A 26,391-nucleotide genomic window follows, 5' to 3' on the forward strand; every position below is an offset into this window, starting at 1 on the left:
CAGAATCAGACACAATTATGACCAAATATGATGATCACCACTTGTGGTATTTATTGGCAACCACCCCACCCTGTCTGCTATTATCTCCGAACTCCTGTTTCCTTTGTCCTGGCCTTGCGTTGCCTGCTACTCTAACGTGCCTCACCTTATCAGTCTAGAGTTCAATAACACCAGCACGCTTGTCATTTTTATTCTCTCATATAAAATTCCACTTGATAAAAAGAAGTGATGTCCTTGCTTAGGAATGTACAACAGGCACTTTTGACAGGCGTCGGCGTTGGCGGTCTGACTGTACACCAAGCTGATGTCTATTGTGTGTTATGAGATTATTCTATCATAGAATATCAACATAAACTTTTTCAGCAATTTGTTCTAAAGTATCTTTTGTGTGGGATGAGACCAGATAGGCTAGACCTTGCTTCTCACAAAGTTCACCGGTTGTCCTTTTTGTCCGGTTCCAGTTCACCGGTTGTCCTTTTTGTCCGGTTCCAGTTCACCGGTTGTCCTTTTTGGACCACAGATAGTAGATACCAAGCAATGCATACTGGAAACACCCCACAATACCTGCCGTTTTTGAGATATCCAGTTATCTGGCCATCAAAATTTAACTCTTGTCTATTTGGCCTGTGACCATCTTGTTCTACTACCTTTTCATCTATTTCTACCTAACTCTATCCTCATCATCCTCTACTCTCGCACCAAATAACTTCATGTCCTCATTTAACACACCCGTATATCTCCTCTTTGTCCTTCCTCTTGACCGCTTACCTGCAGCTCCATCTCAAACATCCTTCTACCAATATAACCATCTCCCTCCTCTGTACATGTCCAAACCATCTCAATCTAGTCTCTCTGTCCTTGTCCCCAAAACAAAAACCTGAGCCGTCCCTCTGATGTGTTCCTTCCTGATCCTGTCCATCCTCGTCACTCCTAAAGAGAACCTCAACATCCTCATCTCTGCTACCTCCATCTCTGCCTCATGTCTTTTCCTCACTGCTACAGTCTCTAACCCATACAGCAGAGCTGCTCTCACTACTCTCTACTTGCTAACACTCTCCTGTCACACACACAACACTTCGACACTCTTCTGTCACACACACAACACTCCTGACACTCTTCTGTCACACACACAACACTCCTGACACTCTTCTGTCACACACACAACACTCCTGACACTCTTCTGTCACACACACAACACTCCTGACACTCTTCTGTCACACACACAACACTCCTGACACTCTTCTGTCACACACACACAACACTCCTGACACTCTTCTGTCACACACATAACACTCCTGACACTCTTCTGTCACACACATACTGTAACACTCCTGACACTCTTCTGTCACACACATACTGTAACACTCCTGACACTCTCCTGTCACACACACAACACTCCTGACACTCTTCTGTCACACACATAACACTCCTGACACTCTTCTGTCACACACATACTGTAACACTCCTGACACTCTTCTGTCACACACATACTGTAACACTCCTGACCCTCTCCTGTCACACACACAACACTCCTGACCCTCTCCTGTCACACACACAACACTCCTGACCCTCTTCTGTCACACACACAACACTCCTGACACTCTTCTGTCACACACACAACACTCCTGACACTCTCCTGTCACACACACAACACTCCTGACACTCTCCTGTCACACACACAACACTCCTGACACTCTTCTGTCACACACACAACACTCCTGACCCTCTCCTGTCACACACACAACACTCCTGACACTCTTCTGTCACACACACACAACACTCCTGACACTCTCCTGTCACACACATAACACTCCTGACACTCTTCTGTCACACACACAACACTCCTGACACTCTTCTGTCACACACACACAACACTCCTGACACTCTCCTGTCACACACATAACACTCCTGACACTCTTCTGTCACACACACAACACTCCTGACACTCTTCTCCACCCACTCCAACCCCCCTGCACTCACCTCTTCACCTCTGCCTAATATATCCTACATCACAACCCCTGACAGATAGATAGATAGATAGATAGATAGATAGATAGATAGATAGATAGATAGATAGATAGATAGACAGACAGATAGATAGATAGATAGATAGATAGATAGATAGATAGATAGATAGATAGATAGATAGATAGATACCTATCTTAATAAGAACGTCAGTCAGTAATAAAAGTTAATTTCTTGTGTAGCTCTATCTTGAGTGCAGAACAAAGTTCTTGTCACATTGACGGTCATCATGCTCCTCTTTTGTTAAAGCAAACAGTCCTTGAAAACAAGGTAAACAGAGAGAGACAGAGACAGAGTGACTCCATGCACTGCACCATCATTCCATCGTCTACTCACATCAAATCATGCAATCTTTGAAAGGGCATCAGGTGCAGCAATGAACTTTTCCTTTTAAAACTCAGCAATGAAATCAAAATTCTGCAACTGTTTGGTCTATCAGATAAGATCAGATCAGATAAGATAGTGATGTGACATACAGCTAATTTATAAGTGATGTGACATACAGCTAAGTACACACACCAAAGTGCACACACACAGCAGTGAACACACACACACACACAGACATCGTGAACACACACCCGGAGCAGTGGGCAGCCATTTATGCTACGGCGCCCGGGGAGCAGGTGGGAGGGGTTCGGTGCCTTGCTCAAGGGCACCTCAGTTGTGGCTGGCCCGAGACTCGAACCCACAACCTTCGGGTTACGAGTCAGACTCTCTAACCATTAGGCCACGACTGCCCCACATGGTATATAGACCAGATAGCTGGTAGTTTGTTGATAGCTGGTTGACATTCTGTGTTCAACATAGTGTTGCTACATCTATAACTCCATACTGTACCTCAGTGGCATCCATGTACAAAAGAATGCTCTAAATTAGGATACCCAAGGATGGGTGGAGGCTTTAAGGATGTTTTCAGTTGCTTAAATCCTTGTTGGCGTTGCAGTGCCCACTGAAAAGCTCTGCAATTTATTTAAGGATTAAAGCAGTCCAGAAATCCTATAAAATTTGAGACCAAACTGGTGACATCATCTGGCTAGCTCAAGGAAAAGATTTCCTGGCACATGAAAAGAATGAATGGCTTTCCATTTAATGAGGTCAGCTGTAATACTTTTAATACTGATGACGTCCCAGGAGTATCACTTCTTCAGGCAGATTTTACTTTTCCTGTGGTTGTTTTTCCTGTGTTTCATTTTTTTTTAATTCTAACTTATAGAAAACAGCTTGGCGACAGAGAAAGTGCTGAGTAAATGACAGTAAATACATGATAATATTGTCAATATACACAAGGCAGATCTTCCCACGTAACCTGCTAGATGGCCTATATATGATGCTGAATGGTGGCTGGGGCATTACATTAAAGTGAAACAGTCCTGAAAGGGTAATGAAGAAAGTTTTACTTTACATCGTCACTTGCCAGAATCCACTATTGAGAAAGATAAAGCTGACCATGAAAGGGATCCCAGGACAACTGTAAGTTTTGGCAGAGGGTTTGAATCACCGTTTGGTTTGGCATTCGCTTTGTAATCGTCTATGCAGAACCGAGGACAACAGTAGAGGTCTTTCCTGACTGTAATTGCCCCACAATGCCTGTAGCCTGTTGCATTACCTGGAGTTGGAGTCTCGCAGATGCTTGTTTGCAAGGTAACAGTTCCTAAGGCTTCTGCTTTATGTGTATGTCCCTCATCACTCCTCACACTGCACCCCGCACCCTCCGATCTAACAGCACTGCTCGACTGGTTCCACCATCTCTCAGGGTAAGAGGCAAGTTTACTACAAGACTCTTCTCTGTACTGGCACCAAGGTGGTGGAATGAACTTCCCCTAGAGGTCCGGACAGCTGAGTCACTGGATATTTTCAAGCGGCGGTTGAAGACCTACTTATTCAGGAAACACTTCAACTAGCACTTCTTTCATTATCTTTCGCATTTAAATAATAAAATATAATAAAAAAAAAAAAAAAAAAAAAAAAAAAAAAAACTTTGACACTTTTTTCATTGTAACTTTGAACAAATGTTTTGAACTCATGGTATCTTAAGTATGTAACTTAGTGAGCCAGCATTAATGTATTCAGTGTTAGAGATTTAAGCACTTATGTACGTCGCTCTGGATAAGGGGGTCTGTCACATGCTGTAAATGTAAATGTAAATGTATATATCATGGTGGACGTTGATAAATCTGTCTATGATGAATGGTGCACACTTGAGGATTGGTTTCTAGGAGGTGACTTTTAACTGGTGCTTCTGATCAAGCCATAAGTGAGCTGCGTCCAGTGATTTCTCATTCTCGGGGTCAATTAATAAGAGGAAAAATGAATGAGGTTAAGGGTGGAATAGAACTTAACATAGTAGTGCTTGGAGTATGTATACAGTATATTTTTTTTGTACCATATTTTCTTTGTGCCATATGAAGAAAGTTGAGCTTATCAAGTGGCTGCTAGGGTTACAGTAGGATCAAGGTTGAGTAGAATTTACTCTTTTATTTCTGCCATTTCCTCATCAGGTCAGCTGTGTGTACATTGGCTTTTATAAAGTCTTTATGTGTTACTGAATGCAAATCTGCTGTGCTGTGCTGAGTCAATGCCATTCATCAATAATCGTCTGTGAGTTCAGTGAATAATCCGGCAGAATATTCTGTTCAGTTAGTTTACCCAAACATGTACAAACAAATCACAGATAAATGAAAACCAATTAAAATTAGACTTTAATTGATAAATTAGACGGAGTTCAGTTGCGTCTGCTGCCCACTCAAGTATACAGACGTTATTATATATGAATAAACTGGGATAAGAAAACAAGACAAACATAAGACCAATGATAAGTGCAGATGAAAAATTTATTGGCATATATTAAAGAAATATATTTTTCTTTTTTGATCTTTTTTATTTAAGGCATAATTCAAATTTAGATCAGAGAAAAATGAGAGGAATAAAGTTTTCAGTTGTAAAATAATCTGTAGAAGATACACAGCGTCTAAAAATGAATTTACAAACAATACACAAGAATTACAGATTGCTATTTGATCTGAAAAGTCGAATGAATCGAGTCGAGTTTATTAGCACATTTACTCCATGTGATTATTATTATACTGATCTGGCTCATGTTGATTATTAAGGTTTTTCATATAAACTCATACGCTCTCTCTTATAAATCTATAAATCTTGATTATTAAAGTTTAGCATAATGATGAGAAGAGACAAAAAAATCAACACACTATTAATTAGTTATTGAGCTTTTGAGAAACAGAAAGTTTTCGATATGATGATAACTAAAATGTGAAGAAGCTCAAGCTGGAATCTTGTGTAGATCATGAACAAACTCTCACTGAACTGCACATGGAGACGTGTACTCAGTTGCAGCTCTCTCACCTTTAGAAGAAAAAAAAAAACAGAAATGAGCTCTGTGTGTAATTATTATAGAGAGATAAGTGTAGAGATTCTACTGGTCGATACAGAAGGATAGATCACATACCGGTCTCGTAATAGTCATAAACGTTCACAACAGCTGGTTTCAGGTTCATCACTGAAACGTCCTGCACGATCGTCAGGGTGTAGACCTTCTCCTGTCCATATAGCAACTAAAACAAGACAGAAATATTGGGGAAAAATACCTCTGTTTAACATGTACACATAAATAGTTATGTGTTCATAGAAAATAGTTATGTTCTTACTCCATTCAGGTAGATGATTAAGTTGCCCTCAGTTTGATCCACACGTTTCACGGCACCGCCAGTCGACTGGAATAAAGATAATCAGAGTAAAAATCGATCTGCTGACGTTTGGAAACGAGCTTTAACCTCCGTGGTTTCAACTTATCACCGATACACGCTGTTGTGAGTAATTGTACTATTGTGATGATAAATATTTATCGGTGTTTTACTTTACTGTGTTGTGATTTACGCTTCCTGTGAAAAGTTTACGTTACGTTTGAATTGCCGTTCACAAGCTGCACCGACGTCGCGTCCGCACTGAATCCAGAAAGAGGCTTGACTTTGATGACCACCATGTTGGTCTCCAAACGTTGACCATTATACCTGAAATTAACAGAACATTAAACACTCACATTCTCTATATTTTATTAATGTCTATTATAAATACTTTGTTCAGTATGTTGCTCATTTTGCTGTTCTGATAATATCTCAGTATTTTCACTAAATCTGTGTTTTATACTTCAGGTTGTCAAGGAATTAACAATATTTCAGCAAATAACATTTTTTTTCTAGATTCATTATAAGATTATTAAAAGATATTTCAATTAAATAAGTTCCTTATTTCCTTCTAATGTCATATAAACTCTTGTATTTAATTCTTTTCTGGGTTTGAATTAAAATATTTAATAGATGTTTTGCCCAAAAATGTGATGTTTTGTTTTATATCAGTAGAGAAAATTTTGATAAATTGGAGTTGCAGTAAAACTCACATGACATTAATAGTCACATTCAGAGATGTAGTTGGGACTTTGCAGTTTCCTTTCGCTGAAGCCGAGATGCTGAATGTCGAGTCATCAGGAGGAGGAGGGATGTTGTAGCGCAAATTAAACTAAAAGAAAACAAACCCCACAGTATTACACAACTCATCCTTCCAAACTGACCTGCTGAATAAATAAAGGATAAATGAGTATAAAGTGAGTAACATGATGATGTACAGACCTGCACGTACACACAGCCTTTCCCTTCTGCTTTAACGTTATAATCACCAGGAACCTCCTGCAGCTCACTCTCCTGATACAGCAGTCTGTTACTCTGATTGATGGTGAACGTGTTAATAAGCCCTGATGGTGATGTTATAGTAATATTTACAGATCCTTCTGGACTGTAGGTGACGTAGCTGTATTTTGCCAGAGCCTGAAGAGCCACGACAGTGTCCTAGATGATGGGAAAGTGTACAGTGAAAGTGTAAAAGTGTTGATCCTCCCCATCCAACATGGCTGACAATGACAAACAAACAAAACACAACAAAATCTCTACCTATTTTCACTCTAGCTTTTAACTTTAACATAAACTGCATTTATTAAAAACTTGTAGAATGTTTTAGAGCTGTTAGATTATATTCTATATGATATGTTGTTATTATTACTTATAAAGATAAGTTATTTTTTATATTTCAGGATGTTATATTGTTATATTTCTAATGACAGTTTTAAAGAACTGCTCACAATGATCTGTTACCATGTTTAAATTAACACATGATAATGATTATAACTACAGTCATAATACAGTTATAACTACAGTCATAATACAGTTATAACCACAGTCATAATACAGTTATAACCACAGTCATAATACAGTTATAACTACAGTCACTATACAGTTATAACCACAGTCATAATACAGTTATAACTACAGTCATAATACAGTTATAACCACAGTCATAATACAGTTATAACCACAGTCATAATACAGTTATAACTACAGTCATAAATCAGTTATAACCACAGTCATAATACAGTTATAACCACAGTCATAATACAGTTATAACTACAGTCACTATACAGTTATAACCACAGTCATAATACAGTTATAACCACAGTCATAATACAGTTATAACCACAGTCATAATACAGTTATAACTACAGTCATAAATCAGTTATAACCACAGTCATAATACAGTTATAACCACAGTCATAATACAGTTATAACTACAGTCACTATACAGTTATAACCACAGTCATAATACAGTTATAACTACAGTCACTATACAGTTATAACTACAGTCATAATACAGTTATAACTACAGTCATAATACAGTTATAACCACAGTCATAATACAGTTATAACTACAGTCATAATACAGTTATAACCACAGTCATAATACATTAATAACTACAGTCACAATACAGTTATAACTACAGTCACTATACAGTTATAACTACAGTCATAATACAGTTATAACTACAGTCACTATACAGTTATAACTACAGTCATAATACAGTTATAACTACAGTCATAATACAGTTACAACTACAGTCATAATACAGTTATAACTACAGTCATAATACAGTTATAACTACAGTCATAATACAGTTACAACTACAGTCATAATACAGTTATAACTACAGTCACTATACAGTTATAACTACAGTCATAATACAGTTATAACTACAGTCATAATACAGTTACAACTACAGTCATAATACAGTTATAACTACAGTCATAATACAGTTACAACTACAGTGATACAATAATTGTATAGCTGTAGCGCGCTGATAAATGCGAGTGTTGGAGTTAAAATGTTAAATAAGTAAAGTGAAAAGTGTTTAAATCAAAACATTGGCTGCATTTGTTTGACATTCAAAGTAATCTTCAGAATGTAATATCTACCTTTAGAATCTCTAACTAATAGTTTTGCTACTAGGAGAAATTTTGACTTCACATTTCAGTGCAGTACAATATTAAAATGTGTCTCTTACACTGTTACATCTCGATTATTGTTTATAAAACAGGAGCTTTTAGCATGTAGCCTCTAGGGTTTAACAGATAACTGTTTATGGAAAAAAATGACTAAGTAAAGTTGAGCAGTCTTTTTTAAAAAGTGTGATTGTGATGTGTTGATGATTTGTACCTGTGTAGATGCGAAGCCTCCGAAGGAGTTCTGCTGCTGTGAAAGCCAGTGGACGATACTGATGCTGTAACCCAGACCAAACCCGGGCAGCTCAGGTCCACACATCAGAGCCAGAAGCACATACGAGGTCATCTCTACTTCCAAAGAGTCCGTCAATGACCCATCAATCACTCTGCTCCAGTGACGTCCACCACCTGATGGAGCACCAAAACCCCACATACACTAATACTCTTTATCAATTTTACACATTCACCAAAACAGTGTAAAATAATTTCAAACACCCAACAGTAAAATTCTAAGACAAAATAAATTAAAACAGATGCTTTTAATCAGATTAGCTCTCACTTCTTAGCCTCAGACAAAGTTTTTGTTTAGGTTGTGTTAATAGATGTAAAACAAGTTAAACTGGATCTCACATTTAGTCAAATTTCATTTTGAACTTTTTTTAATCAATGTAGAATCATCAAACCTGAGACTACGGCTTCTGCATCCAGGTCTGAGATGAGTGTGTTCCTCATCCCCTGATCTCCAGCCAGGGTGAAGGTGTAGAAGAGGAGAGCCTTGGCGTAGGTGGAGTTCACCTCAGTGTACGCGTTCCTCAGGCATGTAAGACCGTTATTCACCACAGGATCCTGACATACACAGATTAATGTGTTTACAGTTTATTCTGAACCCTTACTTAGGAGTCAACCGAACGACTTTAACTTTCAGAATTTGTAGGTAACATGAATCTTATTTTCACTTTGATTTAAAGTTTAAATCTTTAAGTCTGTCTATCATTGTTGTTTTACATCACCACTTTAAAAGTGGTCTAGAATGTTCCAACATTCAGTATCATTGATTATAAAGACAGTTTACTGACTGTTACTGTGTAATTGAGTTCCAGCATCGCGGCCGTGATGTACGCCGAGAGGGTCACGTCATCATTCACTCCTCCCTGAGAGAGAGAATTAAAATATTCAATTATACACATTTAATAATAAATAAAACATAAACCAATGTCATTTTTAAAAAATTATCAACTTTAATATTGTATCAATGACTCTTCAATAATTTAATCACACCAGATGTTATTACTGTCCTCTAACAGAACATGGTATCAGACTCAGTCTGGTGTCCTGACCTTCATGTCCAGATGGAAGAGTTGTCCCACTGAGGCAAAGCATCCGTTAGCCTGCTGCTGTTGACCGAGCCAGGACTTCGCCTGGTCCACAAACACCTGATCTATGAAGATGTACCTCTTCGCATTTCCGAAAGACTTCATCACGAACGCCGTCAGCCTGAGAACACAAACACAACAGTTATAGTCAAGACAGAATCACAGACTTTGTTTGGAAGGTCAATAAAACACATAGCAGGATGTTTTTGTGTTCTCGTTGGTGTCCGTATTGAACGGTGAACATTTCCTAATAATTAATTTATGTTTATTACATTTGACTAAAATGAAGCCAAAATAAATGACCACAAAATTAACTAAACATAAGTAATTGGTGATAATAAGCTGATATCAGGTTAGTCGGTGAAAATTAATATAAATAAATAAATAACTATTATGATTGAATTTAATTGCACTAATTAATTATCATTAGATCGTATTGGTCCATCTTGCACTTTTGCCCAATGGTTGGGTTTTGTACAATTTGCAATTCTTAAACTTTACAACTTGGTCCAGCCTTCTGGATTTAGCCCTTTCCATTCTTAGTCTTTTCTATTAACTCTATTAAATTTGAAACGCCAGCGATTGTTTATGGCTCCTATAATGTAGCTGAAACAGAACGGCACGTTTCTTGGATATTCCACAACATAAAATATAACATTAATTGGTTAAAATGTACGATGTGTTATGTAATGAATAACAAAACTCTAGTTGTTGGCAGATTTTTGTGGTATAAGAGGAATAAAACATGTTATTATTATATGCTGTTCTACTTATTCCACTCTGCATGTTTAGCTTTTTTCCTCAGATAAAATCTTTATAATATTGTATAACTATTTCTATTTGGTTTAAAAACTTCTTATCGTTTGTGTTATACTTTGTTTTCTGTATATGTTATTGCATTTTTTAAGCATTTTTAAATACATATAAATGAGAAAAAAAAATTTTTAGTTTAGTTTTTAATTTTGTTTGATTCCTTGAGACTCACCATGTGTTTCCTGATGCGTCGCTCATCCCAAAAGCGCTGTAAGATCCATCAGTGTGTTTGTAGGTCAGCTCTCTCTGGTATCCTGTGTTGACATTATTGACATGTCAGAAGGCCACTTGCCAAACACCCTACAAGCGGTCGTACTATTTCTGTTAAACAGCTGAGGATTTTGCACTCAGCTGTACATTTATAAATTGCCTTACCGCCGATGAGGTAGGTCTGAGCTGTGCTCATGATCTCAGGAGTGAGTTGGTTGGTGCTCTCCAGGTACTGCAGGATGAAGATGTTGGGAGCGAAGAGCAGCATGTTCTGCTCTCCGCAGCCGTACGGCATCCTCAGGAGACTCGCCAGGTTCTGTAGAGCTCGGCCCATCAGATCTCCTGTACAGACACAACGGTAACAAAGTGATATCGTTTTCCATTTGTTTCGATTGGATTATGATAAGAGGGTCTTACAAAAGCTGTCAATTTGCTTGAAAGTAAAAATGCAAATGTTGATACATTATGCACAAGCAATGAAACAGACAAAATGGTATCACAATATCTTTCAGTTCTTTAACTCACCGATCACAGAAACTGAGGCTATCTCCGAACCTTCCACGAATACCTCAGGCAGGGTTACTGAGACTGTCTTCTCTATAACATTGTCTAATAGAGGCAGAGAAACAAGGAAAAAGCTTGGTATAAACTGTACTGCTGGGTCCCATAATTCTACATGATTCAGTTTTTGAGCAGTGAAATAACTTGGACTAACACAAATTAGCTCTGGTGAAGGCTATGAAACTTGGTCCAGGAGCTTTCTCTGAAGTTCAGATCCAGCCCAAACCCAACAGAACTGATTAGTAATCAACAGTCAAGATTTAAATGAATTTTTTTTTACAAATTACATTCTTCACCGTAATGAATAAGGTCTGTGGTGAAAGTAAGGGGAAAGAATAAGGTGTGTGTCTGACCTGATGGACAGAGAAGTTCATTGAAGCTTTTATACTGTATGGTTCCTTCAGCCTGAAAATCAGTGAACGGTTGTTAATGTTTATACTGGAAATGTTCCTCAGGTACAGAGCTGGGTTTTACAGCTGCATGATTAATGCCAATTATTAAAATCTTTCACACCTCTGAGGTGCCAGATGAGTAAAAGTGTGCAAAAAAATAAAAGTGTGAAATGGAGGTTTTAATAACATCTAAACCACCTCTTTTAAAACTTACCAAAGGTTATTATTATTTACTGAATTCATTGTTTTTAGTCTGTTTGTTACCTTAATGATACCAAATAATTACCAATTAATCCAAATTATTATTATTATTATTATTATTATTATTATTATTATTATTATAAGTAATAATGCAGTCACCAGCACTAGCAGTGTTTTAATGACAGTATCGATGCGTCCTTTCTCTGGGACAATAACTGCTTTGTTCCCACACAGTTTCATCGACTGCTCGGCCTCCGCTGTCACATTGAATCTTATCTCACCTGTAACACACACACACACGCATGCACACACACACGCACACACATGTACACACACACAAACACACACACATGTACACACAAACACACACACACACACACACACACACAAACACACACACACGCACACACACACATGTACACACACACGTACACACACAAACACACACACACACATGTACACACACACACATACACACACACACATGTACATACACACAAACACACACACACATGTACACACACACACACACGTATACACACACACGTATATACACACACACACACCAGGGACAGTGTTAAAGCCTATTACTTCACTCTGACTTTTTTACACAGTAAAAAAGTTATTTAAACTTTAGTAATGTGAGAAAGATCAAGTTCCTGTTCTAGCATTTTCAGTGAGCTTTAAGTGTTAAAGAGTTTGTCATACCCAGAACATGTGGTGTGATGGTCCAGGAGAAGGTCCAGCTCTCATCAGCACACAGACATTTTGTATAACTGCAGTCGATGCACTGTTGTGCTTTAAACTGCTTCGACCTGGCTAAAGTCACCTTCACCTTTAAAACACAGAGATCTCATTCCATCAGCTTTATGAATGTTAAACCAAACGGTGATGGTGTAACTTCTGGTCTTCAGGAACAATAGAGTATGCAGGACAGCTGGGGTTAAAAATGTCCAATCTGTTGCTAAACAATGTTTAAAAATAAGGTCACTAAAAGGGTTTAAGATAATATTACAGGTAAGTTAGTAAGCTGGTTGTTCACTTGTGTTTGCAGAAACCTTTTTATAAACAAATTTAAACCCAACTGAATGTCATGAGAGAATGTAATAAGACCAAACATTTCAGCTCACCACCATACAGCTTTGGAGGTAGTTGAAGACGGTGGCTTTGAGTGTGAACACTTCTCCTCGGATGACAGAGCTGGGCATGGTGAGGCTCACAAAGAAAGGCTGGAAGGCAATAAGCTCAGTTTTCGGGGCGACTCCAAACCCCACAGGTGATGTACAAAATGCATCAGCCTGCCATGTAGTGATGGAGTCTGGGACCGTTTTATTAATGGCTGTCACTCCAGACTGACTGCAGAGGAAATAACATTGACTCAGTAACAAAGAGTTATAAAAGCTGAAAAGAATGAAACCACATGCACACCTGACTGGAACGAGATCCCAAATCCACGTCTCTGGGAAATATTTGCGGATCGTAACGACCGGTTGGTTGCTTGAGCCTTGATTGAGAGCAACACCTGCAATGGGTTCTGCGGCTGGAATGAGTGCTTCCATGCTTGCAGGTACTGTGAATGGGGCTAAATTTGGATACACAATCAGGTGAATAAATATATGGATATTGACAAATTTGCTGTTTATAGCTGTACAGCACAGTATACTGTATGTAATTGAAATTATACAATGATTAGAATAATTATAGAAACAGCAACAAATCAACTGAATTTGTCACATTTTTACAAAAGCTCTTGGAAAACAACTGTATTGGACGAGAGAAGAATTCTTTCCCAGGTGAAGAAAAACCTTTCAAAAAATGCAGACCAAGACTTTAATGGCCAAGTCAATCACATGACCTGAATTCAGTTGACCTGCATTTTACTGGCTGAAGTAAAACAAAGAGAAAACACCTCAACAGCAATAAGACCTAAGTGAAGACAGCTATAGAAAAGGCCTGCAAAGCTTTCGATCAAAGATGAAAAGCTGAACTGAAAGTTCATCTTCTTGTTCTTTAGCTCTTCCCTGTTTGGGTTGCCAGAACAGATCATCTAATACACAAATCCACATAGTTTTGATTTGACTTTGGAAATGTCTAAATATTTATTACGTGTCTGGAGAAAAGCACTCACCAGACGTAAAAGTCATTTCATTAAAACATTCTGAAGGTTTCTTTATTTTTGTATTAGTCAGGATCTTGAGTCCAATATCCTGAGGAAGAAAATGGAACAATTACTTTTCATATTTTCCCATTTTATTATTTTTAGGTGGGGTCTCCGTTGTTTGAGAAATGCTTCAGAAAACCGAGTCGGGACGACAAGCTAAACAAAAATAAAACAAACGTGTAGCCAATGAGCAGAAAGGGGCGGGTCTTGTCAATATGGGCAGAGAGAGTGTTCAGTGCGCATGTGTGACATTAGCAGAAAGCGGTTTTAACATTGACATGGAGGATAAAAACAAAGAAAGAAAGAGAAGAAAGACTTACGATAAGGTAAGAAGTAGGACGTGTTAATATAGGATCAGCTTTCCAGCTTTCTGGAGAGAACTGAAGGAGCAGGAAGTTGGTCACATATTCACAGATTGGAGTTTCCTGAGTCAATAACTCCTGAGCTAAACGCTGTTTTGCTTTGTTACACAGAACTAATATATGCCTTTGTCCTTTACATGATTATGCTTGTGTGTCATTTTTGCTTGTTTGTTTATCTGCAATCGTATTGTTCTTCCCTTCAGCTATGATAAAGACACGTTTCTTTCCATTAGTTGCCTGGGTTACGTATGTATGTGTGGGCGGAGCTATCAATACAGGGGTGGGACCCGTTTGGGTTAGGGGCTTGTTTGTTTTGGTGATTTCAAATGTCAACATTGGCTTTCAAACAACAGAGACCCCACCTTTAATGTCTGTGAAACAGCTTAGTTCCTATTTTCACTTTCATTACACAAGTTATAACCCGTCGTTCCAATGAGACAAGAACGTTTCATGTTGCTGATACATCAGACTTCTCTATTCTGAAGAATCTAAATTGTAAATTTTTAAATATCCATTTAAAGGAAATCACCACATCATCGATTATTACTGAGCTGTTACTATAGAAAAGACAATGTATTAGAAGAAGTGCTGTGATAAAAACATCAGATTAGCATGTTATGTTATGTTATTAAAGATTAATCAGCACCTTTCGACCAATCAGAGAACGGAATTTAGAACTTGATGTATTATATACCTGATTATGGTTACATGTAGGATTGTAATTCTACAATAAATTGTACTACAATAATAGAATGATGTCTTACTTTGAAGGTGTTATAGACATCCACCTTTCCAAAGTTTGGAAAATAAGCAATCGGTCTTGGTATTCGTGGAACTATGATGTCCCAGATTGGTTTTCTCCAGCATGGCTTCCAATCATCTTCATTGACCATGTACTGATATCCTGATAATGTTTGTACAGGCAGCATGTTGAACACCTGGAATAATGTGTGAGAATGTTCATCATGATAAGTAATAAAATGATACAGGAGGAATCAGGTGTCCGTTACCGATACCTCTTATAATACCAAGAGGGAGCAAAATCCAAAATATATCATAGAGATGCTGATCAAGATCTTCAGTTTATGTTTAAATCAAACACCAGAATGGCTGCAAAGTGTCATCTCTGTTGAATTATCTCTATTGCTCTGGTTGTGGCATGTCTGTTAGGACCAGATGGAATGGTCTTTTCTGGGATTTTCACACACGTCAATCACAAGGATGTTGCAAAAATCAAACAACCTGTGAGAGGAAAGTCTGTGGACTGAAACACTGTTGTTGAGGGTGCTCACATTTAAGGTATTAATATTTCATATCTGAGTATTTCATCTGGTAATAATAGATGTCAGGGATCAGCCCGGACGTCTGGCCATGTGTTATTGTTATTGTTGTTGTCACGTGTCTGCCCCGCCTTCGTCTGCTCCTCCCTGTCTCCACACCTGATCCTAATTGTCTCATTGTCTTTTGTATAAATGTGAGCCGCGTTGCCGATGGCAGCGCGGGATCATTGGTTACGTCTAGTCAAGGTTAGGTCTCGTCATTTGTATTATCTTAGTCCTCGTCATTTACTGTCTTTGTCTTTATCATTTATTAAACCCCATTCATTTGAAGCTATCCTGTGTACAGGTCCGTCTCCTTCCTTCCCTGATTGTGACAATAGACTAGATGTAACAGTAGTACCTGATTTGAACATAAATGTATTTTATATAATATGTAATAACATTTTTGGCCTCTTTTTGATGGAATTTATGTGGAAAATAATCGACGTTGTAAGCAGCCGACCACCAGCAGAAGGCAGCAGCGGTGCACAGTCCCAGAAGAACTCCGTTTAATAATGAACAGTTCTTTGTTTACACCATTTGTGGTGTGTCTGTTTGTTTATTTCCACATTTACTTGACACTGTTTTGTAGGTGTTCCTGCACAAACTCAATTTGCTCCACCTGCTATAATGTGGTGGTCGAGTCCAAGCCCCAAAGCACAGAGATCTTTTGCCTTGAGCCCTGCTTGATTTGGCCTAAAGTAAGTGCACGTTCATATCCTGGTTTATTTATTTCTATAAACCCTGTTTGCTTTTTCACTAATTGGCAAGCTATAGTTTTTGCTTTGTGGTTGGGTCAGCAGTTGACCATCCCAGTACAGAAAACGTATTTTGTTGCCCAAAACAAAGACAAAATCAAGTGGACTGTAATTGTTCCACATTTAAAACTGATGACTGAAGTTATTTTGAACGTACAGATTGGATGCTGAGCTCCTTCTCTGGTTGCAGCAGCAGAAGACTCTGATCTATCGCCTTTACTGAACACAGGGACCCTGGAGCAGCTTTCAGCATCAGTGATGCCTGGTCACCAGGAAGCTCCGTAGAAGGTGAAAAGTTGAGAGACACCTGAAAGATGAAAACAAAAATTATTAATAAATATTGAAATAAAAATTTCCAGATCCAAATAATATTCATTCATCATCAACAAGTGTTTTTACTTAGCATTCAGAACAGGGTGTGGTAGCATGTTTAAAACAGTGGCTATTACTGTATGTCTCAGTAACTCAACATTTATTCATTTTGTGGAAACCCATTTGATCATAAGGGACTGGGAAAGTAGCCCCGGTTAGGGGCAAGATGGATGAATGGAGACCAGTACAGGACAAAATGCTTATGTAGAGCCATTATGGTGACAGGTACAGTGGTAGTTGGGTGGCATTAATGATGGACAGTCTGTAGACTAACTAAACTCCTGTAATAGAAACACTCTTTAAGAAACCAGTGAAAAAGGAAGGTATAGTCTGAATGGACCATGTTTTCGCCATCAGTAGTTGAATGTCTTCTGATTAATGCGCAAAGGAGGATCTTCTGACTCACATTATAATATAATATCATTTTGGGATTTTGTTTTAATACATATAGAGTATTTTTTACATATATATTTAAAAAGTGAATTTTATATCTTTGGACGTATATCTATTTATTTACCATTCATTCTAGGTATCAAAAGGTTCATTTCTGACCTTGTTTGCCAAACACAGCTGAATGGGGTAGTTCATGCTGTCTGCTACAGCCTCACCACTGGAAAGGATGGTGTACAGAACGACCTGAGCAACCGGAGACACCTTTAGCATCTTCTGCAGCGTCACCACCAGCTCGCCTTTGTGCACTGCAAAAAAGTTCACTTGCATTTGGTCATAAACTCCATTATTATTGCTTCATTTAAGCAATCAAGATAGATTCGATTCAAAATAGATTCTAATTAGAATGTCAGCTACTTAAGAGATATAAAGTTTAATAAACCTTCTCCATGGTACATGCGGTGTTGAAAACTTCCTTGTTGAACCAATTGTCCTTTATTCATCACCTAGACACAATAAAATATAAATATTGTTTGTAAATAAATTGCAATACATTAAATTAAATTTCCAGGGTTACATACATACACTTTAATATTTAATATAAGAGTTATATTTATGCAAACATCACTTGGATGAATGAAATGAATCCAGTTAAGGTATTTTTTTTGCTAGTTTTCTTGCTTATGATCTAATTTTATAATGTTCTAGTGGAAGCTAAACATACCATGTAGAAGAAGGTTAAGGATTGCTTCTGCAATGGGAGAATGTTTTGGTGTATCAGGTAATGAGCCCTGATGATGCCGTTTTTGTTGCAGCTGAAAGGCACCGAGCTGCTCTTCAATTTAATATAACTCTGACTTTTGGAGTAGAAAGGCTGAAGCCAGAGGTAGGCTGTGGGGTAGTACGGTGTGAGCTGATTTTCAATATACACAACTGGTCTTTTAGTCATTTCATACTGGGCCTGAGAAGAAGAAGAAAAAACACTCGAACATGATATATACTTACACCACATCTGTTTTATAACAAGATGATTTCTTTTCATATTAGCTTAACAGAAGGCAGTGACGGATGGAGATGGTCGTGTTATTATACATAAAAGAAAATAAGGGTTCCTTTATTAAAAATAATCAGACTCCACCAACCTCTACAGTGACTGGATCTGGACCCCACTGTTCAGTGTCCAGGGAAAAATGAGCGATCCCTTCATTATTGGTAACCAGCTTCTTGATTGAATTTTTATTAGCATACCTTATTGTCAAATACACTACTTTCCTTCTTAAAGGACTGGACTTTGGGCCGGTCACTTTTACCTAGTGAAGAAGGACAGGAAGATCAAATAAGTAATTAGGCATAGGGAGAAATAAATAGCCTCAACTTATCACAACATACTAAATTACAAAGTAGTTTACACAATAAATACCAAACTAATGTTAGCTAGCAAGTTAGCATGATCATCTACTAGTTTATAAATACACTGCAAAATAATTAAACATTCATTATCTCAGGTAGTGACACTGTGTATTATTTAAATACAGTTAAAAAATTCAATTAATTCAATCGAATGAATCAAAGCTGTCTAGTTTTAAAGGCACAATATAGTATTTAGATTAAGACTGGCAAACTTTCTCGGCCTGCTACATAACTAAAAGATTAGATTAGATTAGATTAGATTAGATTAGATTAGATTAGATTAGATTAGATTCAACTTTATTGTCATTACACATGTACAAGTACAAGGCAACGAAATGCAGTTTAGGTCTAACCAGAGTGCAATAGCAGTAAGTTCAGGATATACAGTGTTTATATGAGTTAAATAAGTTAAATAAAATGGTAATATGGAAGTAATTTACAGATGTGTGTGTACTATGAACATAATATACAGATTTACAGAAGGATATGTGCTTTAATAAAATATATGGCTATTACTATAAACAGTAATTTACAGATATATATTTTCTATGAATATAATGCACTGTACAGATGAATATACATGTGCTATAAAATCTTCATAGCTGAGTGTGTTTGCATGTCTCTAGCAAAGCCTATATAAAATGCTTGTAGAACATAAGTACCTTTCCCTCAAATGCCATTCCAAGCTTAAAGATCGTTGGCGTATCCTCAAATGAAAGCGTGACCATATGAGTCGTGATAGGAGAGCTGCTCAATTCTGCTGTCATTATCACACCTACAGGATAAACATGGCAACGTTTAGACTTTTGGCAGAGGAAGAAACTGAATTCTCATTGAAATGGACCGTATTGTGATTTTAATACTATATGGTAGCTCTAAAGTTTCACTATTTGTTATTATACACGAGCCTTGTACTGTAGCTTCAGCAATTACAGAAATATCTCTGAACACCTGAAAATGCTTTGAATATAGAGATGAATAAAATCCTAGATTATTAATTCTACTATTATTTTCAGAAGATTTAAATTTTATTCTGTCGACAAACAGTTTTTTTCTGAATCAAGAATCAACATTAGAAATGTTAAGGTTGAAATTTGGGTCTAGAATGAAAAGTCAGTATTTTCTATTTTCTTGACAATAAACAGTTTTTATGGCAATTTACCAAATAACCAAAACAATACATAATACAAAACTGTTAATAACTTGAATGAAATTATATAAATATAAACATGTATTTATGTAATAATGCTGTTATGAATAATACACGAATAGTATCTCTAACCAGTTCCTTGTTCTTCCACTTCACACTGAGCAGTCATTAAACCTTCATAGCGTGAATCGTTCAATGCGAATTCTTTCAGGTTTAAGACGCGTGTTCCACAGCCCATCTTGTCAGTCTACAGAAAAAAGTTATTTCATAAAAATGCAAAAAGATTTTTATAAAAAAGAATAAAATTCAAAAGAAAGGCATGACATCATCCCACAATTTTAAAATACTGAAATAAAACCTAAGAATCTGAATCATTCCTTACACAGTCTTTTGATGCTATTCTCATTTACTCTACATGTATTTGTTTAATCTCTGATCTTTCAGAAAAAAAAAACTTTAACATCAGGCCTTCCTTAAAAATATTTTGGTTTGCAGTAACAGTAAAAAAAAAAAAAAAAAAGGGTCGGTAAGTAGGTCTATTTTTTTTTCAAGTTTCAATGTCAAAAAAAAAAAAGTACAATTTTGGTGATTAGCATATCGTGACGTCACTGACTGGGTCTTCAACCCGTGCCTTCGGGCGCATCGTTGCAAACCTTATTTTGATGCTGGACAGTTTTTCCAGAACTTCATGTCTTTGGACCGGGGGAGGAAACCGGAGTACCCGGAGGAAACCCCCGAGGCACGGGGAGAACATGCAAACTCCACCACACAAGGCGGAGGCGGGAATCGAACCCCCAACCCTGGAGATGTGAGGCGAATGTGCTAACCACTAAGCCACCATGTCCCCCCGGACTTAAAGCAAAAGCAAAAATAAATAAATAAATAAAAATAAATTGAGTCGGTCCTAAATTGACGGGGTCGGTCGGGTTACGCCAAACAAGAATATTTTTAAGGATGGCCTGACCTTATTAAGCAGATTATTTTATCTCGTACCTTCAGTTTATATGTCTTACAGATGTCGGGTACTACTGGGATACCATACGGGAGCCACCAGTATTTGTAACTGTTATGGCAGACGGTGGCCTTCACCGTCCCACTCACCGGCTTCCCATATGTGTATCTGCAGAATGGAAAAATATGGAATATGGATTACAGACCAAATCATCAACACACACAGAATTTAGAGTATTTTGGCTTTTTAATGATGTTAAAATTTTTGTTGTTTTTAAAAATGACAGTCTGAAGTGATGAAACAGAACGTTATTATGTAGTAAACTCTCACTTTGCACAAACTTTCAGTACGGCGTACGTGTCCAAGATGCTAATGACTGAAGGAAGCTGGACCGTTACCTCAAATGTAGGCAAAACTGTAATGGAGAATGTAACACAGCTTTAACATACAATAACTGCTAATTTGAACTGTGTTCTTATGCTAAATATTTTCAACTTGTTTGTCCTCTAGTGTGTGTGTAATGTTCTGTGAGGAAAAATTTTAGTTGAGGTCAGAATAAGTGCTTAAAACCCTAAATATACTAATGACCAAGAACCGGATAAAAAAACAAAACAATAAAAAATAACTATCATTTAAAAATAATTCTCTGCACTAATAGTAATAATTTTACATTTTCTACTTAAAATCAAATTCAAATAAAATAAGATCAAATTATTGAAAATCGTTGGTTTATGTTGTACATTTTAACAGTAAAAGATTAAATTCAGACAGATATGAAAAAAATAATTTGGCTAAATAATTTTTTTTTTGTTTATCAGTAGTCAGAATATTATTATCATCACTAAAATAAAAATAGATATATTTGGTCTAATAAAGACATGATTAAATATAAACAGGTCCTGACCGTAGTCTTTGACTTCAAAGGATTGAGTGACGGCTATGTTCTTCTCGTCCCAGACGGTGATGACATAAACTCCTTTAGTGGCCTCAGAGTTTAAGGGATACGACAAATCCACCAGACCGCTGGAGGTGGCGACATCCAGCCACTGACCGATACGGTTTGAGTTCGGATCCTTTAATAAAAGTAAGTAAAAAAAATGAATTACTAAAATATGATGATATGACGCCAATAACATGCTTCAATGTGTATATTATTGTTCCCTAATACATATTATTTTAAAAGCACAACATTATAAAGTTCCCAGTTTGTGAGTGTTGAACCTTTCACATGGCACCGTACCTGCACTTCTATTGTCGGAAACTGAAACAAAAAGAAGAGAAGAGTTCTTATAATAACATTAAACATATAATTAATGAACATTTGTTTGTTTGTTTGTTTGTTTGACTCCATAAATGTTTTAAAAGATCCTTTTTTTAAGACAAATATTATATATCAAAATAGTTCTACCACATTTATGCATTAAAAATAAATATATTTTTATTATTTACGTATAAATGTATATTTGTTAATGATATTAAAATGTTTCTGTATTTTCTAGGTGAGAAACTGATAAAAGTTTTCAAACCCTCTGATTGTAGGTGAGGAAATTGGTGTCCAGGGAGACGATGCGGAACTTCACTGTGTGGGAAAAAATATATATTAATGCTGTTGAATTTCAGATCTGATTTATTTATCTGTTTTATTACATCATTTACAGCTAAAGGCTGATGTATGCATTAAAAATCAGGTGAAAACACAGACACACTAAAGTGGGAAAGTAAAGGAACTGAGACCTGAGGATCAGGTGCAGGTTTATATTCATGTGTTCTAATATGCCATGGTTTCTATAGTAATAGCTCATTTGCAGTAATAATAATAATAATAATAATAATAATAATAATAATAATAATAATAATAATAATAATAATAATGGCTTTCATTGGAACCAATCAATGTGACTTCTACACCAGTCCTATGAGGATGAGATGGAAGACTCCTGGCTTAGAGAACATTACCTGTTTGTCCTGGTTTATAGATGGGTTTGTCCGTCTGAATGAGGGTCAGTTGTGTTGGAGGTGTGATGAGGATCGTTTTTGCCTCGTTCAGGAGGGTTTTGATCCCTTTAATCTGAATACTGATAGATGCTATGGATTGTGTGTGTACGACAGGAACCTTTAATAAATAAATAAATAAATACATACATTTATATCATATATGTAATTAAATAATGAATAATTCAAAATAGATCATTTATGATGACAACGATTACGATGATGATGATGATGATGATTATTATTATTATTATTATTATTATTAGTAGTAGTAGTAGTAGTAGTAGTAGTAGTAGTAGTAGTAGTAGTAGTAATTTTACACGATTACACAATTCTGACCTGGAATCGGGCACATCGATGGTATTCTTTTCTTATGAAGGTTTCCTTTAGAATTGGGACACTCTTTTGGTTATACTCCAGGGTCACCTCCATTGAAACAGGTCCAAAGGGCTTGACTGTAACACATAGTGTCTCAGTTGTTCCCCCTACAGTCTGGGATGTCACAGCAAGCAGGTAAAAACTGAAGAGACAAAAAGATTGAAAATAAATTTTTCTGTGCCCTTATACATACACTCACTCTCACTCTCTCTCTCTCTCTCTCTCTCTCTCTCTCTCTCACTCTCTCTCTCTCTCTCCCTCTCTCTCTCCTACCAATTCTCTTCAACGAACCACAATTGATTTATTTGTGTAATGAGCTCTATAAATGATTATTTGTTTTATTTTGTTTCATTATTTTTGAGAGTTTTTTTATTCTCTTTATCATTCCAAAAAAAAAAGAAATCCCATTCATACATTTATAACAAAATGTCAGTTGCACTATAAATTTCTTCATAATAAAAATAGAAAATCTGAAAAACATTCATTCTTACGTGCTTTTGGGGGTCACCTGTGCTAGGATGCTTCCAAAAACCAGTAAAAGTGAACAAATTATTCCATAAAGTCGCATCCTGGAGCAGAATCGAGCACGATCACACCAGGTAAGATGATCTCCGAGCGCTCGGGGTAGTTATTAACCTTCTTTCCTTAGCGGTGTGTTTTGTGAGCACCACCTTCTTGTATCGCTTCTTCTGCCCTTGGACTGTATGTTCACATCACATGCCTCGGCTTATCTGTCTAATTTTACTTATCATTAGTGTTTATTCTGTGAAATAAAACATTTGAGGAAACGAACAAACAGCTTCACAGAGGAATGTAAAACACGGATAAAAACATTTTAATTCCATACATCATATATCACAGAGTAGGTTTATTTATGGCACAAACACTTTATGCACATTAACCACAAGATCTACATCTGTATTACACTTGTTACTGAAATTATTAAGGCGATATTCAGACTGTGGTGCTGACATTTAAATTTCTACATATTCATTTAGATCTTTTTTTATCGATATAACAATAATAATTTATACTTGATTGTCTACAATTTGTTCATCGCTGTATTATCCTAAGCAGGTTCATCAGTTTTTTGCTTTAAAACGGAACGGGGCATAGAAGCCTTTATTATCACCACATATACATTACAGAACAGTGGAATTCTTTTCTAAAAATACCCCAACTGAGGAGGTTGGGGTCAGAGTCCAGGGACAGCTATGATACAGTGCCCCTGGAGCAGGAAGGGTTGAGGGCCTTGCTCAAGGGCCCAGCAGTGGCAGCTTGGCTGTGCTGGGCCTTGAACCCCAATCCGCCGATCAACAACCCAGAGCCTTAACGAGTTGAGCCACCACTGCCCCTCCAGATGATGCTCTACTGCCTGAGCCATCCGGTAAACCTTTTCCAGCTAAAAGAAGAGCTTAATATTGGGGTTTTGAGCCGGAGCCGAGTGACTGGAGCAAATGGAACATATCTTCAGATCTGATTAAGCTGTGCTGATGTAGTCGTATCATTTACGGATAACTGATACGATGACTTATAAAATGGCAACGGTTTGAATATATGGTAGTGTTTCCATGAGCTAATTCCTGGGATGGTTTTCCTTCATTAGAGTCTCAAGGTCAAGGTTAAATTTAAGGATAACTGCTGAGGGTCAGTACAGAGATCACAGATACACTTCAACATTGAAAAAGTTCTTATCGGTTTGACGGTCATCATGTTTCTCTTCACTACCGTTAGAACAAACAGTCCTTGAACAAGCTGAATAAAGAGAGAAAATGAGTGAGAGAATAAGACAGAAAAGTTTAGTCAATTTCTTTTATAACAATTTATAATTTTAGTTTCTAGTATTCTAGTGTTATTAAACTGATCAAATCAAGCTTAGCATTTTGTTTTACTGTCACAATCTTTTAAATGTGACGATATTTGTTTTTGCAGTGTACACTATATTTAATTCTGTACATTAATGATTGGGGTTATTACTAATGAAATAAATATAATATATAAATATTTCTCTCAATTATTTAAACCTTTGTCCAATTTAAATGTAAAATCTTGTGTTGTTGTTCTTTATTTTTTGTACGCTTGAACGATTTCCACTCCAGTTCCATTGTAGACTTTTAGGCATTATAAATAATGTGCATATTTTCAATACCTGCTGAGAGGTGCAGAAGTCTCATTGAGAGTTACAGGAATCGTCTGATTGCATTGATTGCCTCAAAAGGTTGTGAACCAAAATATTAAGTTAGGGGTACCATCATTTTTGTCTAGGCCTGTTCCATGGGTTTATTTATTTTTTTAAAATAATTCCGTTGAAGCATGGTTGAAAAGCAATGTCTGACGTTCACTGATTAACATTCATAGAATTTTTATTTATTATTACTTTTGTCAGATTAAAGTTTTTTCTGTGACCATTGTGAGTTTTTCTTTCATTGACCGAAGGGTACCAACAATTTTGTCCACGTGTGTACATGTTTGACATGAATTAGATAACAGATTAATTTATTTGCATATGTTTAATTATAGGGGTCACGGTGGCTTAGTGGTTAGAAACGTTCGCCTCACACCTCCAGGGTTGGGGGTTCGATTCCCGCCTCCGCCTTGTGTGTGTGGAGTTTGCATGTTCTCCCGGTGCCTCGGGGGTTTCCTCCGGGTACTCCGGTTTCCTCCCCCGGTCCAAAGACATGCATGGTAGGTTGATTGGCATCTCTGGAAAATTGTCCGTAGTGTGTGATTGCGTGAGTGAACGAGTGTGTGTGAGTGTGTGCCCTGCGATGGGTTGGCACTCCGTCCAGGGTGTATCCTGCCTTGATGCCCAATGAAGCCTGAGATAGGCACAGGCTCCCCTGTGACCCGAGGTAGTTCAGATAAGCGGTAGAAAATGAATGAATGAATGAATGAATGTTTAATTATAAACAATACATTAAAAACACAGTTATTTCAGTGAGTGTATTTACAGATATATATATATATATACACACACACACACACACACACATTTTCTGAGGCTCTGATGGAGCAGTGTTAGCATTTAGTTTACATTTAATCACTGACCTTTCATTTAAAACTTTACAGACATGAAGATATGATGTGCTCTTAAAGTTCATTGTGTTCCTTTTCCTCTGCCGTCGCTGTTTTGACTTAACAATAGATCAACAATCCTTGAATAGAAGCTGAACCGATTGAGAGATCACGATTTCTTCCGACTTCATTTAAAATAACCAGAAATGGATTTAA

General features: G+C 37.0%; 1 protein-coding gene across 1 annotated transcript; it reads right to left on the minus strand.

Annotated features, from left to right (window-relative positions):
- Positions 1 to 4,835: 4,835 nt before the first annotated feature.
- Positions 4,836 to 23,810, minus strand: LOC132853165 (alpha-2-macroglobulin-like protein 1). The gene is made up of 35 exons (XM_060880656.1): positions 23,652 to 23,810; positions 23,122 to 23,302; positions 22,747 to 22,903; positions 22,317 to 22,369; positions 22,031 to 22,051; positions 21,695 to 21,863; positions 21,121 to 21,205; positions 20,832 to 20,958; positions 19,971 to 20,085; positions 19,351 to 19,463; positions 18,421 to 18,588; positions 18,003 to 18,239; positions 17,721 to 17,784; positions 17,441 to 17,586; positions 16,674 to 16,823; positions 15,204 to 15,377; positions 14,045 to 14,123; positions 13,345 to 13,498; positions 13,047 to 13,272; positions 12,625 to 12,751; positions 12,076 to 12,197; positions 11,677 to 11,728; positions 11,288 to 11,371; positions 10,928 to 11,104; positions 10,725 to 10,806; positions 9,704 to 9,860; positions 9,443 to 9,517; positions 9,050 to 9,212; positions 8,581 to 8,774; positions 6,669 to 6,884; positions 6,440 to 6,558; positions 5,945 to 6,053; positions 5,691 to 5,756; positions 5,492 to 5,597; positions 4,836 to 5,388 (listed from the first exon to the last, which is right to left on the minus strand). The coding sequence occupies exons 1-35, from the start codon at positions 23,726 to 23,728 to the stop codon at positions 5,342 to 5,344; spliced, it is 4,392 nt and encodes a 1,463-aa protein (XP_060736639.1). The 5' UTR covers positions 23,729 to 23,810; the 3' UTR covers positions 4,836 to 5,341.
- Between the last annotated feature and the right edge of the window lie 2,581 nt (positions 23,811 to 26,391).

Source organism: Tachysurus vachellii, chromosome 11 (assembly GCF_030014155.1).
Source record: "Tachysurus vachellii isolate PV-2020 chromosome 11, HZAU_Pvac_v1, whole genome shotgun sequence".
Lineage (NCBI taxonomy): Eukaryota > Metazoa > Chordata > Actinopteri > Siluriformes > Bagridae > Tachysurus > Tachysurus vachellii.

Excerpts from the sequence above, each read along its gene's own strand:
- LOC132853165 (XM_060880656.1), bottom strand. The coding sequence starts at position 23,728 with ATGCGACTTTATGGAATAATTTGTTCACTTTTACTGGTTTTTGGAAGC. Across the intron at positions 22,052-22,316 it reads TCCTCACCTACAATCAGAGG|TTTCCGACAATAGAAGTGCA; the intron begins GTTTGAAAACTT and ends TTTTTGTTTCAG. Across the intron at positions 18,240-18,420 it reads CAGATCCAGTCACTGTAGAG|GCCCAGTATGAAATGACTAA; the intron begins GTTGGTGGAGTC and ends TCTTCTTCTCAG.